At 32.8% G+C, this 18,394-nt stretch overlaps 1 protein-coding gene across 2 annotated transcripts in view; it reads right to left on the reverse strand.

The window, feature by feature from the left end:
- Nucleotides 1–18,394, reverse strand: part of LOC142320103 (uncharacterized) — a 157,604-nt gene that overhangs the window by 125,822 nt on the left and 13,388 nt on the right. For both annotated transcript variants that reach the window (XM_075357782.1, XM_075357781.1), the window contains exons 3-4: nucleotides 12,985–13,203; nucleotides 5,313–5,470 (exon numbers count right to left, since the gene is read on the reverse strand). In XM_075357782.1, coding sequence (XP_075213897.1) covers nucleotides 5,313–5,470; nucleotides 12,985–13,203 — 377 coding nt within the window. The remainder of the gene's footprint in view (nucleotides 1–5,312; nucleotides 5,471–12,984; nucleotides 13,204–18,394) is intronic.

Raw genomic sequence — 18,394 nt, forward strand, 5'->3', positions numbered from 1 at the left:
ACCGCAAATGATGAAATGAAGGACTCAGTGAGGTCATGGATCAAGCAAAGATCACTGGCATTCTTCATTGACGGAATGAAAAACTACCTCTCGTAGTTGTTCTGTGAACAATAGTACAAGTACTCGGAACAACTGTACTCAATAACATAGTTTTAGAGCAAGTGTCTCACTTTAATTGCCTACATTGATGTTTCAAATGATTTATGGCACCACTGTTAGAATAACGAATAATTATAAGAGTGAAATTTTCAAAGTAATGGCTGCCCCTACTGTTTACACAGATGCAAGTTGAGAGTGACTACAAAACACAGTAGGATAATAGGATCCAAGAGAAAGAGATGCGATTTTTACAAAAAATTAAGCATTGTTTACAATTGGTTCAATTACACAATGAAAATATACAAACTGAGTTAATAAATATCTACCAGCTTGAATAAGGAATCATAAATTACTGCAATCGGTGATAGAAACATTTGCAAAAAATGTTAAAAGAAAGACCATTAAAAGTTCAGTATTATACGCCACATGGAAATAAGAAACTTTGATAATTTCACAGAATAAATTTTTATTTCAAAAGCAGTAAAATCTTATCAAACTATGCTGTTATATTTAACGGGCAATCCATTAGCCCTCATACCATTATTATTTATAAATATTATTATGCATTTAACTTTTTTATTAAAATACTGATATAATTCTCTTAAGGAAATAATTCTCTTTTCTGCAAAAAGAGAATTTGGTTTATGAGCTCAGAACAGGCACAAGCTCAATCCTTGAATGTAAAAAGAACAAATCTTAAATAGCTGCCATAATTTTAACAAACTGATGTTTATCTTTCATTTGAAGATGTTTGTACATAACTTAACAGAAAACAAACACTTTATAACTGTAAACAGAATACAAGGTGTGATAATTTAAAAACTGGAAATCACCAGTAAAAAACAACGTTCAGGACTGTACATTAGCAGTTTCTGTTGCCTTCAAAGTACTCCCTCCCTTGTGCATCTGTATACTATAATTCAGGCTTGATACTACTATCTCTATTGGAAACTGGATTGCTAATATTTCTCTTGTTTTATCAACTTATGCTGGATATCAGAGAAGTTGGAAAATTTTCATTCTTCACCAGTGTTTAATTTTAAGTATAGCCAGATAAACAGAATAAGCTAACTTTGTAACATACTGACTTTTTTTTTTACAAGTAACTTCCTCAAATTAACATGTGACTTGGTACATTATCATGATGGATGAACACTTGTCAGGGCAAATCATAGACATGACCATGGTGGGGTAGGATGGGACACTTGCCCCCCCCCCCTCTCACCGACTCATTTAGTCAAATGAAAAATTATAAGGTTAATATCAACAGGTTATAACAGTATTGCATGGCAAGAAAGCATGTTTGCATCATGGCAGAAGCCCTCTATGGTGAACGAGTGGGAAACTAGCAATTCAAGGTCTGTGGTAAAACTCTAAGATTATAGAATGTTGGATTTAGCGGGAAAGTTCTATTAACTTCTGTTTCCTATTTAAGCGCTGCAATTAGTGCAAGTGAGTTGACGCATTTGAGCTAGTTCAGACCGCATCCCGTAACAACAACAATCTAAAATGAATATTAGAAACTTTTTTAGCACAAAAGGTATGCATATATATTATTTTCATTTGAGTTAAGTTGTAAAATCATCAAAAACAACCTAAAATGTTCACAAGAAATGTGAAGACTTGTTTTTTTGTTTGTAATAATTGTAATTTTGATGTTGTCTTTATTACTGAAATTTTAAGAAAAATCATACAGTATTAAATAAGGAAATAATAACAAGAATACCACACTCTAATAACTTTAAAAAACAATTGAAAATTGCAATTAACTACTTTTGCAGCAGTTTTGCTCAATTAGATGATTTTGAATTTTGAAATTGTTGATTTTGCAACTAGTGACTTTTGCTAGTTGCAAATAATAAAACAAATTTGTACAAAATATAAAAAAGTTATTAAAAATACCATCATTCAATAATAAAAAAAACATTAAAAGTTTGATAGCTAATAAACAGTGGATGGTTCAAAATTCTTAATAGTCCAATTTTTGTTGTGATCAAGTTCAATCATTACAAAAGTTATGTTAAACACAAAGCAATCTTGACAAAAAAATGTCTAACCTCAAATCAGAACCATGTTCGTTCCCATTAGTTTCACTCTGTACATAGCCACAGCCTGTTAGATTTGACCTTTCCACCAGTTTCTTTCTGTTTTTTTTTCGACTTATTCGACTATTACACCACTTTTATAGAAATGAAAAAAATTTACTTTTGTAAAGTTGAAAAAAGTGACAATTAGATGGTTTTGAAACTCATATTTAGGTTAAGAACATTTTTCACTAACAAAAAGATTTTTTTACTGATTTTTCAAAACGCTGTAACTTTATGAAAAATTATTGAATGAAGACGATAAAAAAACATTTTTAAGCTTGAAGTTTCTAGTTGACAGTCCATTGAGAAGCTAAAATTCTTAGTTGCTTTAATTTTTTTGGGAAATGTAGTAGTTACTTGTACTAGGAAGACAGAAAAGGAAGCAACCAGATAAAAGTAGTATGAAAGTGACAGCAGCGGAGAAGAGAAATCAAAGCACAATGTTGGTGAAAAATCAAGTGGATCTTCGCGACCAACTGGTTTTGGTGTACAGGATCAAACATACTTTGATAATTATGGTTTGGACATGGATTTAGCATGAACTCATCTCAAAAAATGGAAGTTTTAGAAAACTGTCGGTGACAGACTCCAAGTTATGACTTTGCTAAGGATGCTGTGCAATTAAAAAGAAAATTCAAATACAGCTGGTTGGCAGAGTATGCTCCTTGGCTGGCGTATTCCAAGAAATTAAAGGGCGGATTGTTTCCATCAATAATATGCTTAGAGTTTTGAGTTCTTTCATAGTGAGGCCCTTTACTTGCTATAAAGACATGCACAAATTTGCAAAATCTCACATGTCATCTCAGTGATACAAATTGGCGGCCACAGCACAAAATGTTTTGTTGAAAATATACCCATTGATTTACAGCTGATTTCTGTCTACCAACAAGAACTAGAAACAACAAGAAAACTGTTACATCAATAATTTCGACAGTGATGTTTTACGGTACACATGACCTACCTTTGAGGGGCAAAGAAAATCTTGGTGTTTTGATCAAACTCAAAATTGACACTGGTGAGTATATTTTAAAAGAGTACAAAGAAAAAAGGGCATAAAAAATGCCACTTACTTGTCACCATGGATTCAAAACGAAATATCAGCCTAAGTGGCGATGTCATTACAGATGACATCACTACTGACATAAAGAAAGCATGTGCTTACAGTATCCTGACAGACAAGAGCAGTGACATATCAGGGAAAGAATGACATATCAGACAAAGATACAATGGGTGTTCCAGTATGACAGGAAAGGGTGTTCAGAAGATTATTCAAGAAAAGTATTCAAGAGCATTTACTTTCACTGTTCTATTCATCAACTGAACTTAGTTGTAAACAACTTAAATGGAATAGCAGTGATATGAAATTCGGTCTCCATAATAAAAGAAATAATAAGATTCTTCCAAGAATTGGCTCTTCATCGATAATGCATACCGAATATACCAATGCTCTGTAAAACTCAGTGGTCTCAAAAATATATAAGTATCACCACATTCAAGAAACATTAAGTGCATTCATTATGGCAGTTGAAAAACAACACATCAGCAAATGGAAACAATGCAATGAGAAAAGCTGCTTTTCAAATGCACTGCGCTGCTACAAAATCAGAATTCATTGTTAGTGTTTGTCTCACAGAAAAATATTCGGCACTCCTGCAACTGGTGGTAAATGCTCTTCAGTCAAGTCTGGACTTACTTCAATGTGCAAATCACATAAAAGGAATCACAGACATCATGAGAAAACAATGGAAATGTGGTTGTTGAAAGTGAAAGTGTTACAGCAGGGTTAAAACAACCGCCGAGCATCTTGGAACAGATTTCAATATGCCGCAAGTCATAAATCAGCAGAAACACTGTGCAAATCCAACAGCACAGACTCCTAGCAAATTTGGAGATCACAAATTATTCTGTGCATAGATTCATTAAAAACATCCCTGGAACAATGTTTTTCGAAGGGAACTTGCCTGCACTCTCAATGCTTATGCCGCACCCTCGCGTAATGCTTGATATGATGTATTTTTTTAAAAACATAAATTTTTGTAGTTACTACAATTTGAATGATTTCCTCAGTGAAGTCGAACTTTGGTACGACCAATAGAAAAGAAAAAATTTCCCAAATGCCAAACTGAAGAAGATAGAACTACCTGCACTAATTAAAGAAACCCATTGTTTTGCCCATCCATAAAATGGGTGCTACTTATTTCACTTGTATAGCCCTGCACAATGTGCCTTATCAAAAGATCATTCAGCATCTTACACAAAGTAAAAACTTGGTTACAGTCAATAATGACAGAAAATCGGCTTGTCAGTCTTTGTATGATGACTGTGCATAAAAAGAGGGTTCTGGAAGCTAAAAATAAATTTGAGAAAGAAATTTTGTCAAGATAAAGCCAGAATTCTTGAAGGTTAGGGCTGAAATAAGATTTAAATAGGTTTGAATAGCATTGCAACTGATTACTTTTAGCATTTTCAGATGTATTGCAGTCCCCAGGAGAAACTTCTGGCAATGCCTATTGGCACAATTCAGTTCTATCTCAAAACCTTTTCAGTACCATTAATCAAAAATGAAATAATCTGTCTGACCATAGTAAATCCTGTACTCAGTTGAAACTTTAAACATCAATTTTGTTTTTGGCCACCCACTTCCGAGTCAGTGTTTGCATCTTGTTCATTTTTAAATCATTAGTGCCACTCAAGAACACTTAATATTTTCAGAGCATCACACCATATGTGACATTCAACAGCTGCAACATTTTGTTAAATTTTGCTGATTTTCACATCAGTTTTGATCATTAATTTTCATATAAAGTTTACACACAGATCTTTAGTCTTCTCACAACAGCCAACTAACAAATAGCTTGAGCATTATCCAAGAATTAGTTATAAACATCTACAAGCATAATTATACTTAAGATTTCTCCCAATCACCCCACATGGACAACATGACATACACCGATTCTGGTAATTAGATTTATCACAACATAACTGCAAAACAACAAATTCTTTGATAAAACAAATAAATCTTCAGAATTAATTAAATTTTTTTAATAATTAACATATATTTAAAAATGCAAATTGAAAAATATATATAACACCCTGATGACAGAAAAAAATAAAAATAATACACACCAGTAACATCAACTTGAGTACATTTGTTATTTGTTTTAAATGAAAGATCATACTGAGTACCAGAAGTTCTCCTTTCTTTATTTACATGAGAGATTTTCATTAAATCTTTTTTTATATAGAAATCATCTTCCACCATACTTTTATCACTGATTCTATAGCTTAAAATGAAAACAAAGAAACAGAAATATATATATAAAAGTAATATACACAATTAGTATTTTTTTTATTTATGTGCATTACTTATAATAATTCACAAAAATAGATAATACAAATAAAACAATAGAGGTTGGTATTGCATAAATGCTGCATGAAGTTTAATTTTATGAAGCTAGTAATGTACATATGATATAGTAAGACAATAATGTATACAAGAGTAAGACTGTAGTACATGTGTGCAGTACTTGAATATGTCAATAGCAAGGACCAGTAGACCATTAAAAAAATATAAAGAGAATAAAAAATGTATTACCTGTTATATATTTGAACACACCTATTTTATTTTTCTACAGATACATTTTGTTAAATGATTGCTTCCTGATGACACTGAGGCTGGTGAGAATGTATCGCCAACATATCCAGCGAAAAATCGCTGAGTTCCATACTGAGGTACCGTCTCTTGAGATTACTGAGATGGAGGTTCATCAGGTAGTCTGTATATGACACAACATAAAACCGCTGGATATGATTGTAACATGGTGGAACTCCTTGTTCGCTCATTGCCCATGATTCTCAGTCCCTCTGACTAGGGTTTTTAATAGGATCCTTTCTGCTGGATATTTCCCAGCATGTTGGAAGCATGGAGAATTAATACTGCTTTTTAAAGGTGGCAACAAGGACCCTACTGTTAGTTCTAATCGGCCTTTGACGCTCTTGCCTGTAATTGGAAACCATTTTGAGAAAGTTTTGTATCTCCGTATTATAAGTAGGGTTAACTACTGAGCACTTATTGACGGACAGCCAATATGGCTCCGGCCCAGCAAGAGCATGGAGGATGCCATATTGAAGGTGATGAATATTGCTTCCTCCAGTGCGTGTAGATATCCGAGGCTTTTAATAACTTATGGTGGCCCTCTGCCTTGTTTCAAATGCAGAAACATGGATGTACGTGATCAAGTTATTTCAGTTCGTGATGGCAGCTCAGAAGTAGGGAAGACCCTACCCAACACTGCCCACAGGGCAGTGTATTGAGTCCTCTTCTTTGGATAATTGAGTTCGATTCTATGTTACGGTTGAGGTTGCCTATTGGTTGCCACATTATTGCTTATGCGGATGATGGGCTATTGCTAGTTGAGGGGAAATTGCGAAACAAGATACAACTCTGAGCTGCTTATGCATGTAAGATTTTCAGGTTGTGAAGTCTCCAGCATAACATGATTTTTAGTGCAGAAAAAAACCACGATGATGTTGAAAGATCGGCTGGCTAATTCACGTCAAGCACGGGTTTCAATGGCCGGCCTTTCCATTGATATGTTTCTGCTCAGAAATTGGTGTAATTGGATAAGGTGTAATTGGTGTAATTGCTCAGAAATTGGATTGGTGTAATCCTTGATAAGAATCTTTGATTCAAGGAACACCTTCAATATGTTGCCAAGAAGGCTGTTGCTACCTTTTTTGGAATTCACAGAGTTATCCATTCCAATTCAGGATTGAATTTCCATACCATGCATATCCTCTACAAGAGTGTAAGTGATGCTATTATGTTATACACTGCACCTGTCTGAGCTCATCACATTATCTTTAGGTGTATAAGTATTCCTGGAATCTAGGAACAAGCAATTTAATACCATATTTAAAAAAATTTGCTGCCCGACATTTCAGCTAGTTGTTACTCTCTTTGAACCACTGAGAACCAAGCCAATTTTTTTTGGTGAAGGAAGACATGGTAATCACTTAGTGGTCTGGGCTATAAGAGACATGATCAAAAAGCTCCCATTTGGTATTGATGAATTTTATTGACAGTATGAGCAGCATGTGTGTGTGGATATGAATTATCATGAATTAGAATAATGTCTGATGATGGCATCCCATACTTTGGTGTGTGTGTGTGAGAGAGAGAGAGAGAGAGTGAGAGAGAGATAAAATGCAATAATGCTATTGGCTTGCCAGGCCTGACAGCAGCAGATGTAGTGCAATGTAAATGTACTGGTAAACATGTAGTCTTGAACATACTCAGGTTGATCACTCCTGACACATGTGGTTAATTGAAACCCAACCACCAAAGAACACCATTATCTACAGTATAACAATCAAATCCAAATAAAAGCCACATCTTTACAAGAATTCAAACCTTAAAATTCTCAACATCAGATATTATTGGTTGTAAATTGCACTAGCAAGTTTTAAAAGTGTTTCACAGTATACCACCACTAAGATTGTTGTTACCAACTTCATGAAATCCACCAGCAAGGGCCCTTTTTGTTCCTGAAAACGGTCACTGTGATCTGATCTACTGTTTGCTTGAATTATTTTAGCTTCGGTGAAGTTGAATGATACCACTGCATGGATTGTTGTTTGGAGTTCAAACTGACATAAGTGATCCACATTTCATCACCAGTTATTGTACGGGAAAAAGATTTGTCCCCTCTTTCATAACAGACCATAAAAGCATGGGTAGATGCCATCCTTTTTTATATTTTTGTGCACATCAGTCAACATATTTGGGACCCACCTTGGATATAGCTTACAACAGTCTAGTTTTGCAGTATCAATTCTACACACTGTACTCTGTTGAATATATGGAATTCCATTGCAAGAACACTAACTGCAAAATGTCAGTTTCTCGAACGTTTGTGTTTTTTTGTTCAATATGGTCAACGTTTTGAACACTATGCCTTCCACTCCTCAATTCACCATAAACATTTACTTTTTACTGTGCACCATTTCTTTTACTTTTTATTGTAGGCTTGTATATCTCACACAATTCACATTGAATTTTAGAACATTATAATCTTTCATATTAAGAAATAAAATCACATTATGTATTTCAAACTGGCAGGATTATTTAATGTGACAACAGTATTATCATAGCTATTATTAATGATGACTATGACAATACTGCTGTCACTGCCAACATTAAGTTAAATTACAAAAGGCTGGTGACAAAATGACTGATAGCTAGCTAATGAAACAGCTGAAGCTACAGTAATATGCATGCACAATATGTTACAATGTTACAATATGTTAAAAATATGTTTCAATGTTACCAACCAATTTTTATTAGCAACCAGTCCTTATTTACACGCATCTCCTATCTAAACTATGTATATAGATGAAAAAAGATATTTCTAATGCTGCACAGTGAAAAGTATATACAGCTTCATAGGGAAAACTCATAACAACCCAACAAGATATGAGCTTGTTGAAGAATAACAGGAATGGGAAGCAATATATTTTTATTGCCATACCATTTTCATTTTTTCATTTACTTAACCTCAATGAATTTAATATTTCTGTATAAAATTGTGCACATACAGATGAATGTAACTCATAAGTCTCTTAAACATCTACAAGATGTGTGAGAAAAGTAATGAGCTCTTACATATCTACGAGGTGTGTGAGAAAAGTAATGAGACTGACTTTTTACTTACCAAAGTTTTTATTTTTTTCTAACAACAATATTATCCCCTTCAAAGTAGTTCCCTTGGGCAGCTATACACCGACGAAGTTGCTGTTCCCACTCCTGGTACCAGCACTGGAAGGCTTCAACTGGTAAGGCTTTTAACTGGTCGGTCACAGTCTTTTGAATGTTCTCTAGAGTTCCAAAATGACGTCCTTTTAAGACAAGTTTCAATTTCGGGAAAAGGAAAAAGTCACAAGGACTCAAATCAGGTGAATAGGGGAGTTGAGGAACCATAGAAATGCGTTTTGAGGTCAAAAATTCCCTGATGGAAATGGCTGTGTGACACGGGGCATTGTCATGATGAAGCATCCACTTAATCAATGAAGTGGATGCTTCATCTGCAATGTCTGGCCTCACGCAATCACTCTTTTCATGAGCCTTTGAAGGTCAGCTTCGTAAAACACTTGGTAGACAGTTTGTCCTGGAGGAACAAATTCTTTATGCATGAAACCCCTACTATCAAAAAAGCAAATCAGCATGTTTTGATCTTTGATTTGCTCATTTGACATTTCTTCGGTCAAATGAGGAGTGTGCCACTCTTCGCTTTGCCGCTTTGTTTCAGGATCGTACTCAAATCTCCAGGATATCACGTTTCTTCGATTGTCCTGTTCCGTTGTGAGGTTTTTCGGCACCAATTTCGCACAAACCTTTCGCATGTGCATATCGTCTGTCAAAATTTGATGTACGGTGAAAGTTGTACATTTGATGTAAGGTTAAATTTAACTTCACTCATCATCCTTATTGTTAAACGACGATCTGATCTCACAAGAACCCTCATATGCCCAACATTTTTGTCAGATTTTGAAGTTGAAGGTCTCCTTGAGCAAGGTTGATCTTCAACGTGTTCTCGGCCTTCCAAAAATGATTTGTGCCAGTGGAAAGCTTGTGCTCTTGATAAACAATGTTCCCCAGAGGCCTGTTTCAACTTTTCAAAGGTCTCACTCACAGATTCCCCAAGTTTAACACAGAACTTGATTGCACAACGTTGCTCTAAATTCCGATGCTCCATTTTCGTAACACACAACAAAAACACAACTTCACAGATGGCGCTGTCAAAAATAATGTGTTGGCTGAACGAAGTTGAAACTCGTACTGAGCATGTGGAAGGAATGAACAAACCGGTCTAGCACAGACCGGTAGACACAGTGTTGCCAGATCGCTAGCAGTGTCACCAATCTCATTACTTTCTCACACACCTTGAACACATAACTTTGCGTTTACTTATAAATAATGTATTAAATAACTTTACGATTTAAATACCCATTTATTTAGAAGGAAAGAAAGAACTCCATGAAGCGGAAAATAACCACCACTACTGAAGCTAAATATAAATTATTCCACTATTAATAGTTATATTCCATTATTAATGAAATATACCATTAAAAATAAATTCTGATAATGTCAATATCTAACAGTATCCCTAAACCACTTTAAGTAGACTAACCGCACAAAAATTACATCTTTCTAGTTCAGTCATCTTTTGAAATACGTCTACCCATTACAAAGTTACTTAAAAATTCATTAAAAAAAACCTATAACATTTTTATTTTAACAATGATTACTGCTAACAGAGATCCATGAAATTTGCATGAGTCTCATGAATTGCAGAAAAAATATGAATCTAATTGATGAATATGGATTTTCATGATGCCTTTGAAGTAACAGATGCATTTTCTCTTTAATTTTCTGATTATTATTTGATGCATTTCCTTCATACAATTCACATTTATGAAGGATATACAGAGTGATTCAAAGAAACGGGAAATTTAAAAAATTAAATAACGTTAATGAAAAATTTTCGTAGAAAATTAATTTTATTTCATGTAATTGTACAAATGTTGCCATTTTAGGATACATACATTTTAGTTTATTTTTTAAAGATGATATCTTGCAGGTGAACTCCTCTTCTACGTAAACACTCACGAAGTCTCTTCGTTACATTGTTCATGGTTTGACAAAACATCTCAACTGGAATTTCCACAATTGCTTCTCGGATCTTTGCCTTCAGTTCTTCCGTTGTAGCAGGTCTACTATGGAACACTTTGCTTTTAAGGTGACCCCCACAAAAAGTAATCGCAAGCTGAGAGATCAGGCGATCTGGGAGGCCATCTAATGTAACAGTTTTGTGAAATGACACATTGTCCAAACAATCGGCGTACAGCTGCCATCGATATTCGTGCAGTATGTGACGTTGCTCTGTCTTGTTGAAACCAGGCTGTGTTAAGAATCGGTGGAAATCTCTTTTGTTGTTCCACAACAAAGGTTTCAAGCACGGCTACGTAACGAGCCGACGTCACTGTAATCGCAAGACCGTTGTCATCCTCAAAAAAATAAGGGCCTATAACACCGTAAGATGACATAGCACACCACACAGTCACTTTCTGGCTGTGCAACGGACGCTGGTGTAGCTGCGTAGGATTTTCTTGTGCCCGGTATCTGAAATTTTGCTTGTTAATAAATCCACTGAGGTGGAAATGCGCTTCGTCTGACATCCACAGTTCGTGAACAAACTCTTCGATATCATTTATCTTCTGAAGCATTACATTACAGAATTGTGCTCGCACAACTGCATCGTCAGGTTTCAGTTCCTGGACGATCTGCAACTTGTATGGATGGAATTGCTGCAACTTGTATGGATGGAATTGCAAGTCCTTCACTAATATTCTTCAAACACTTGAACTATGCAATTGTAAAGATGCTGAGAGACGACGGATTGACCGATGTGGACTTTGTGTGACAGCATCTTGTAAAGCTTGAACATTCTGTGGTGTACAGACGGTTCACTCACAGCCTGGAGGTTTCTTTTTCATTGCCGAACCAGTTTCCTCAAAATTAAATATCCATGTTTTAATTGCATGTGCTGATGGAAAACAGTCGTGCCGTCCCAGATTAAAATGACGGACGGCGAAATTCTCTACGCGCTCCCACCACACTGTCATTGTTTTTGTAAAACGCTTTGATAGCAAATGCACATTGCGCACCACTCCAAGGATCCATGACAACTAAATGGCAGGTTAGGTTAGAGAGGCTAGAGCCACTTATCAAGTGGTACCAATTGCCCACGGCTACCAACACAACTTTCAAAATTTCCCGTTTCTTTGAATCACCTGTATTTTCACATATTTCATATTTCCTTCATATATATCATTTTATTTCATTTTTAGTAATGCAAAATCAACAAACTATTTTGGGCCACTTTGGACTGGAATAATGCTTTGTAAAAGGAGAGAAAATAAGAAAGAAACTCCTTCTAATATTAAATGTTTATAACTGCTTGACTTCATTTCATTCTTGAAAGAAATTGTCAAAAGAAATATAAGATTATAATAGTTTTTCCTGTAAATACCTAAGAAAATTTATTTTTGAAAAACTGTTTCTTTTTTTTAAGAGCAGTTCAAAGACACTATGAATAGTTCCAGTTACGATAGTCTTGATTCAATCAGACCTAAGGTAAATGCATCTTGTACATTTCATTTTAACAATTCTTTTGCAATTATTGAACAAAAGAAAATTATATATATAATATAAAGATAATGGGCTAATTTTTTTTTTTAGATTTACAAGAAAAATTGAAAGGCGTACATAAAAATTGTCTGTTCATTCTTTGATGAACTGAAAGTGATTACAGAAAAACTTTATAACATTATAATTATCAGCAGTATTAATAACTACTAATCATGCAAATATACACTGAATTTTATTATAGATACATTCATGCATTACTGAGTGGATATAATAAAAACTACAATATAAAATACAAGCATAAAAAATTATTAATGAACCATAAAATAATTCATAACAAATTGCATCATTATTTACAGTATCTAACATGTAGACAAAACTATCATTGTACAGTATGATATCACAGTTGTATGAAAACACATGCGTAACCAAGCAAATACTAAGTAAACACTTCTTCAATAAGCAAATTGGATTGACACTGATACAGTTGATTAGTACAATTCTAATTGGTTCTTACATTAATCTTTTTTTTATAAATATAAATAATATTTTGTTTGTTTTATAATGAAAAATAAAAAAAACATCACTTACCTAGAATTACATAATCTATTACTGTCGTCAAATCCACTACAATAAAAACTTTGGTTTTCAAAACTAGCATCAGTTTCAGGTAATGAATTATTTGTTAATTCCTTATGCAAACTATTTACATATTCTGTAGTTCTCATTATAAAATCATTTTTTGATAGCATCTGAGTATTGGTAACTTGTGATACACCAAGCATTCTTTTAACTATATCTTCCAGATCACTAAAAGAATTTTTCAAAATATATATCAATAATTTAAAAAAAAAAAAACATTAAAATTAAAAATAATAACATATGATAATTACTCAAATCAGTGGAAGCTAAAGAAAAGCAAATATCTCTATAAATAACAGACATCACAATTCCAGCATTACTTGCAAGTAATAACATTACAATTGCAACTAATATTCCTTCATGGAAAATGAAGAAACAGCACTAACAACTAGATGGCCTTCTCTGCAAGAGTGAACTATCTGACATTTTTCGAAAATTGGAAATTTTGTGATCTTCCATATGCCATACTGAACTATCTCCTAGATACTTTCCATTGTATTTTTAAAAGTTTTTTTGCATAAGGTTGGTATTACCTTATGAAAGACTGAACTAACCAACAAGTAAAGATGGCTACCAGAGTAGTTTGTTCAATTGTGGAAGGTAATAGAAGTGAATTGGAAATGAGTGTAGGAGAGGAAAACTCTCCTACACTCATTTCCTAAATGAGTGAGTTTTTCCTGAATGAGTCTCCTACACTCATTCTCCTAAATGAGTGAGGAGAGGAAAATGAGTGTAGGAAAATATTTTCAGTTCTGAGCATTCTGATTATATCCCTATATCAGATGAATCATCTGAAGATGGTAAGGATTACTTTATTTTTTTGTAGTGATTATTAATTTAGTGTTTATTTTTTTGAAATTAGAATTAATAATTATGGTGGGATTTTCTTGTGCCAAAATGAACTACCTGAAGTATTACGTTTATTGGCGTCTGGCGTGTGACGTTCAGACGTACTTCTGAACTAACAATTAAATTTTGAACTAATAACAATTCAAAAATATTATACTGTATTGCTATAAAATAAATTATTAATGCATATTTTGGATCACAGCTTCTTTTACAACAGTTTTACTGTTAGTACACTCTTGCATAAGAGTTTCTCATATTTTATCAATAATCATAGTCTCTCTCATGTTAATAAGTTTTTATTTATTTTTTGCTTTTTGAATTTTTCTTACTGTTCTATTTTTATTTCTTAACAAATGTTTTATATTATTATTTTTGTTTCTTTCAGAAGAGCCACAATGCAGAGTAAAAAGAAAAAGACAAAGGAGAGCGGATCCTTCAAGCTGGGAAAGAAATATTAGAAAGGGAAAGGGCTTCAGGAGAGACGGACATAAATTCCAAAATAAAGAAAAAGGGAAGGAATTTGTAGATTATAAATGTAACTGAAAATTTGATTGCAACAATTTGGTGAGTGTCAATTTAAAAAAATCATTTTTTAGTGGTACCTGGGAAAATCAGGTAGCAATTATTTCTGGTGCAATAAAGTCAGCACCAGTGAATCGTGTTGCAAAAAAAAAGGACTATCTCGAAGAAAAATTAGTAGATTCTATTACATTCCATCGTCTAATGGTGACATAAAGGTTTGTAAGGAAATGTTTTTGAGAACCCTGCAAATCGACAGTGCTTGTGTTCACAGGACGCTGAAAAAAATTTAATTCAGGAAATACTTCGGATCAAAGGGGAAAGCATACTCCTGCTAATAAATTTACTTCTGACATTGTCAAACAAGTACATGATCATATAAATAGCTTTCCTTGCTATACAAGCCATTATTGCAGGAAAAATACCTCCAAAAAGTATTTGAATTCAGAACTAAATTTATCTTTAATGTATAGACTTTTTGTGATGTCTATAAAAGTAATAATAATAATAATAACTGCAAGCTCTTGACAAAACTTGTAACGCACTTTACATTTCTTTTGATTTAGAAAAAGTATTTCCTTTACCAAAAATAACTACTGGAGAAGCATATTACAAAAGACAGATCAGCTGTTATAATCTTGGATTCCACAATTTTCGTACTCTGTAATCTGTGATGTAATTATGGAATGAATCCATCACATCAAGGGCACCAAGTGAAATTATATCGAAAAATATATCTAAATTACATCGAAAAACATAAAATAAAAAAGAAACTTGTAGCATGGTCTAATTCTTGTGGCGGCCAAAACTGCAATTTCAAAATACCAGCAATATGGTTGTACGTAGTACAGCATCCAAAATTTAAGATAGAAAAAGTAATTCATAAATTTCCAGAAATTGAACATTCATTTTTACCAAATGATAGTGAATTTAGTGATATAGAGGGGAAAATGAAATATCATTCATACCCAACTATATGATCAAAACATGACAGCAGATGTTATTTTGAGCTCAAGGATTAAGAAAAAGTTTGAAAGTTTCAAATGACTAATAATGATTTTCTAAATACTGAATTGCTGACTAAGGCTCTTGTTAATCGTAAAACCGACAACAAAGGGCAAAAAATTAAATGGCTTCAAATAAAGCAAATGATATTTAAAAAAGAAAAGCTAGGTATAATGTTCTTCAAACAATCACATAATGACAAGGTTGAAGTTAACTTTAACAAAAGATTGAAAGGGCCGCCTTCAAATTTAGCGGCTACACCTTACCTCTTTTATAACCAAAAGGATGAAAATTATCAGCTGCTAAAATTAAAGATATAAAATCTTTGTTAAAGTATGTCTCTCCTGTTTACCATCAGTTTTACAACACTATGATTGAAAATGTTTCGGATAGTGATGATAACAGTACAGCTGAAGTTGGTGAAAATTAAGAAGATTTTTGTGAAATTGAAAATGAGGAATGTGACGATGAGATTGAGTAAGAAATTTTTTTTATTGATTTTATAGGAATTGTGAACAGTATAAAATAATTTATTCAATTTAATAATAATATTATGTCCTTTTATTTGTTGACTTTATAATGTATTGTGAACAGTGAATTGATTTTTCAACTGATTTTTGTACACAAGTTTGTATTTTTAAAAACATAGACTGATTTTTATTATATTTAATAATTAATTTTTTTGTTTTATTGCTATTGATATTATGGCTACTGTGAACAGTATTCATTTTTACTGATTTTTGAAGAGTTCAATAAAAAATTTATTAAAATAGAATTTCAGTGTTAGTTTTCTTTCTTTTCCTCTTATATATTTTGGATGATATTACTACAAGAAATCCATACGCAAAACTGAACTATCTGAAAAATCATAAGCCATAATGAACTATCTTCAGCAATATTATTTTCAAATTTATTTAAAAAACGCAATTTTGGTGGGATTTTGTTTTCAGACAATGTAAAAGATACACAATTAAGTAAATCTACTTAATCAATTAAAAAAACATTTTATTGTTATTTTAAATAATGTTTTATAACACAAATGCAAAAACATTTTCACTTAGTTCACTCTTGCAAAAGGCCATCCAACTGTTCTACAAGAACTAATATTATATATTCAATTAATCCATTTCTTGAGATCACTGAAGAGCACAGAGCATGCATTCTTATTAGAATTTCTAACTACTAACCATAATGTAAACATTCACTCGTCATGCTGATCGTAAATATTGCAATATTCTTTTTCTTTATTTATTATAATTATTATCTTACAGATACTGGTATTCCTACTATTTTATGGTATTTATATTTGTTTCTATTGTCCTTAGAGAAGTTTAATTACATTGAAAAAGTTGTTTGAAGTTTAAAAATTTTTACGTTTACACTCTTACACTAATTGAAAAAAATGAATTGCACTCTGCACTGCTGATTTTACACACAAACTCCTTACTGTAAATAATGTTATGCTATTTTCTATCTTAAAGTTTTATATATTATTATTTATGATCTAGATTAATGAATTTTTGATTACGTGGATTTGTAAAGAGTTATTGACAAAATTTATGGTTGATCTATTGATAACAGAATGCAGCTTAATTTGAGAAAAACAATAACTGTATCATATTCTAGAAAGAGCCTGATGAAAAATTTACACATGTTGGGCCAACATTCCATCCAGTATAACATACGTGTTTCTGATCTCTGTTTTCAGTTCCCAGTTCCTTTGCCTCTTCAACCGTGCAAATGTGTCATGCAAGTGTATAAAACTATGATCAGACCCACTCCCTAATGTTGTGCCATAGTTTCTAACTGAACCAAGGCATTATAAATATTTTAGTTAGAAGCCATCTGTAACAGACTATTTTATTCATTACGTCTACATGGTTTTGTTTACCAGAGTGAAAGTTATGAGGTTACATGTATAAATTCCTGAATATTTATCCTCAAAACCCAGCATGTTACACAGCTTGATTTTAAACATATGAATAATTCTGTTTCTGATGTCATTAACATTATAGATTTTCAATTACCAGCACTTTGTTTACTTTAGCAGGCATCAAGTGTTTAAATGGTTTATAAGAACATTCTATATACAATTTTGGCTGATCACTATATTTTTCCTTTATAGCTACCCTGCTACAGCAGCAATTGAGGTATTGCCAAGAAAGTAAACATTTTATTACTTTTAATGACTAGCTATTATTTTTAGTGACTTTAGCTCTGTCATTTTCTTTTTTTTACCTCCAATATTTGAAAAAGACATTGTCCAATAATTTTAGGTCCTTTGAGAGTAATATAACATTAAATGAAAATAATGCTTTCTTTCTTCTTTTTTTTTAAGGCAACTTGCTTACAGTCATTGAACCTAATTTGGGCAACGCCAGACCAGAACTGTTGTTGCAATTTTTCACCTGGCTACATCGTACTTCCCAAAAGAATGACTGAAGGCTCTGTGCCATTGGTAAGTGTTCTCAAATACTTGAGCTTTCCTATCAGTCAAGGATGGTGGGGTATAATTTTGCATTCTGAGGTCCAGACTCTCAAAGGTTACAATATATTTCAGTAAATGTGAGAGATGTGATGTTACACTACATTGAATTTAATGTTTTCATAATTAAACTTAATTCACAGAGTACTCAAATAATGACAAAGTATTACTAGAGCTTACTCTATGTATCTTTCTTCACTCATTTGGCTTTCTTTGGTTTAGTTAATTTATGAACATTGCAATTGGTCACAATCATTTACATTCAATATTTTTTTTATTTAATATAAATATTTTAAAGCTCATTTACATATTTATAATCATTAAACATTGTATAAATTTAATACATAGCACATTTCACCAGTAAAGGAAACTATTTCAGGAAGTAATTCTAAAACTAAAAAATCATCTAAACAAACATCTGAAAACTGTTTAATTTATGAATTACAGTGTCAAAATTATTTAACTTGAATTTTGTTACATAGGTAACACAATGAAGTACTA

The sequence above is a fragment of the Lycorma delicatula genome, chromosome 2, assembly GCF_047948215.1.
Source record: "Lycorma delicatula isolate Av1 chromosome 2, ASM4794821v1, whole genome shotgun sequence".
In the NCBI taxonomy this organism is placed as follows: domain Eukaryota; kingdom Metazoa; phylum Arthropoda; class Insecta; order Hemiptera; family Fulgoridae; genus Lycorma; species Lycorma delicatula.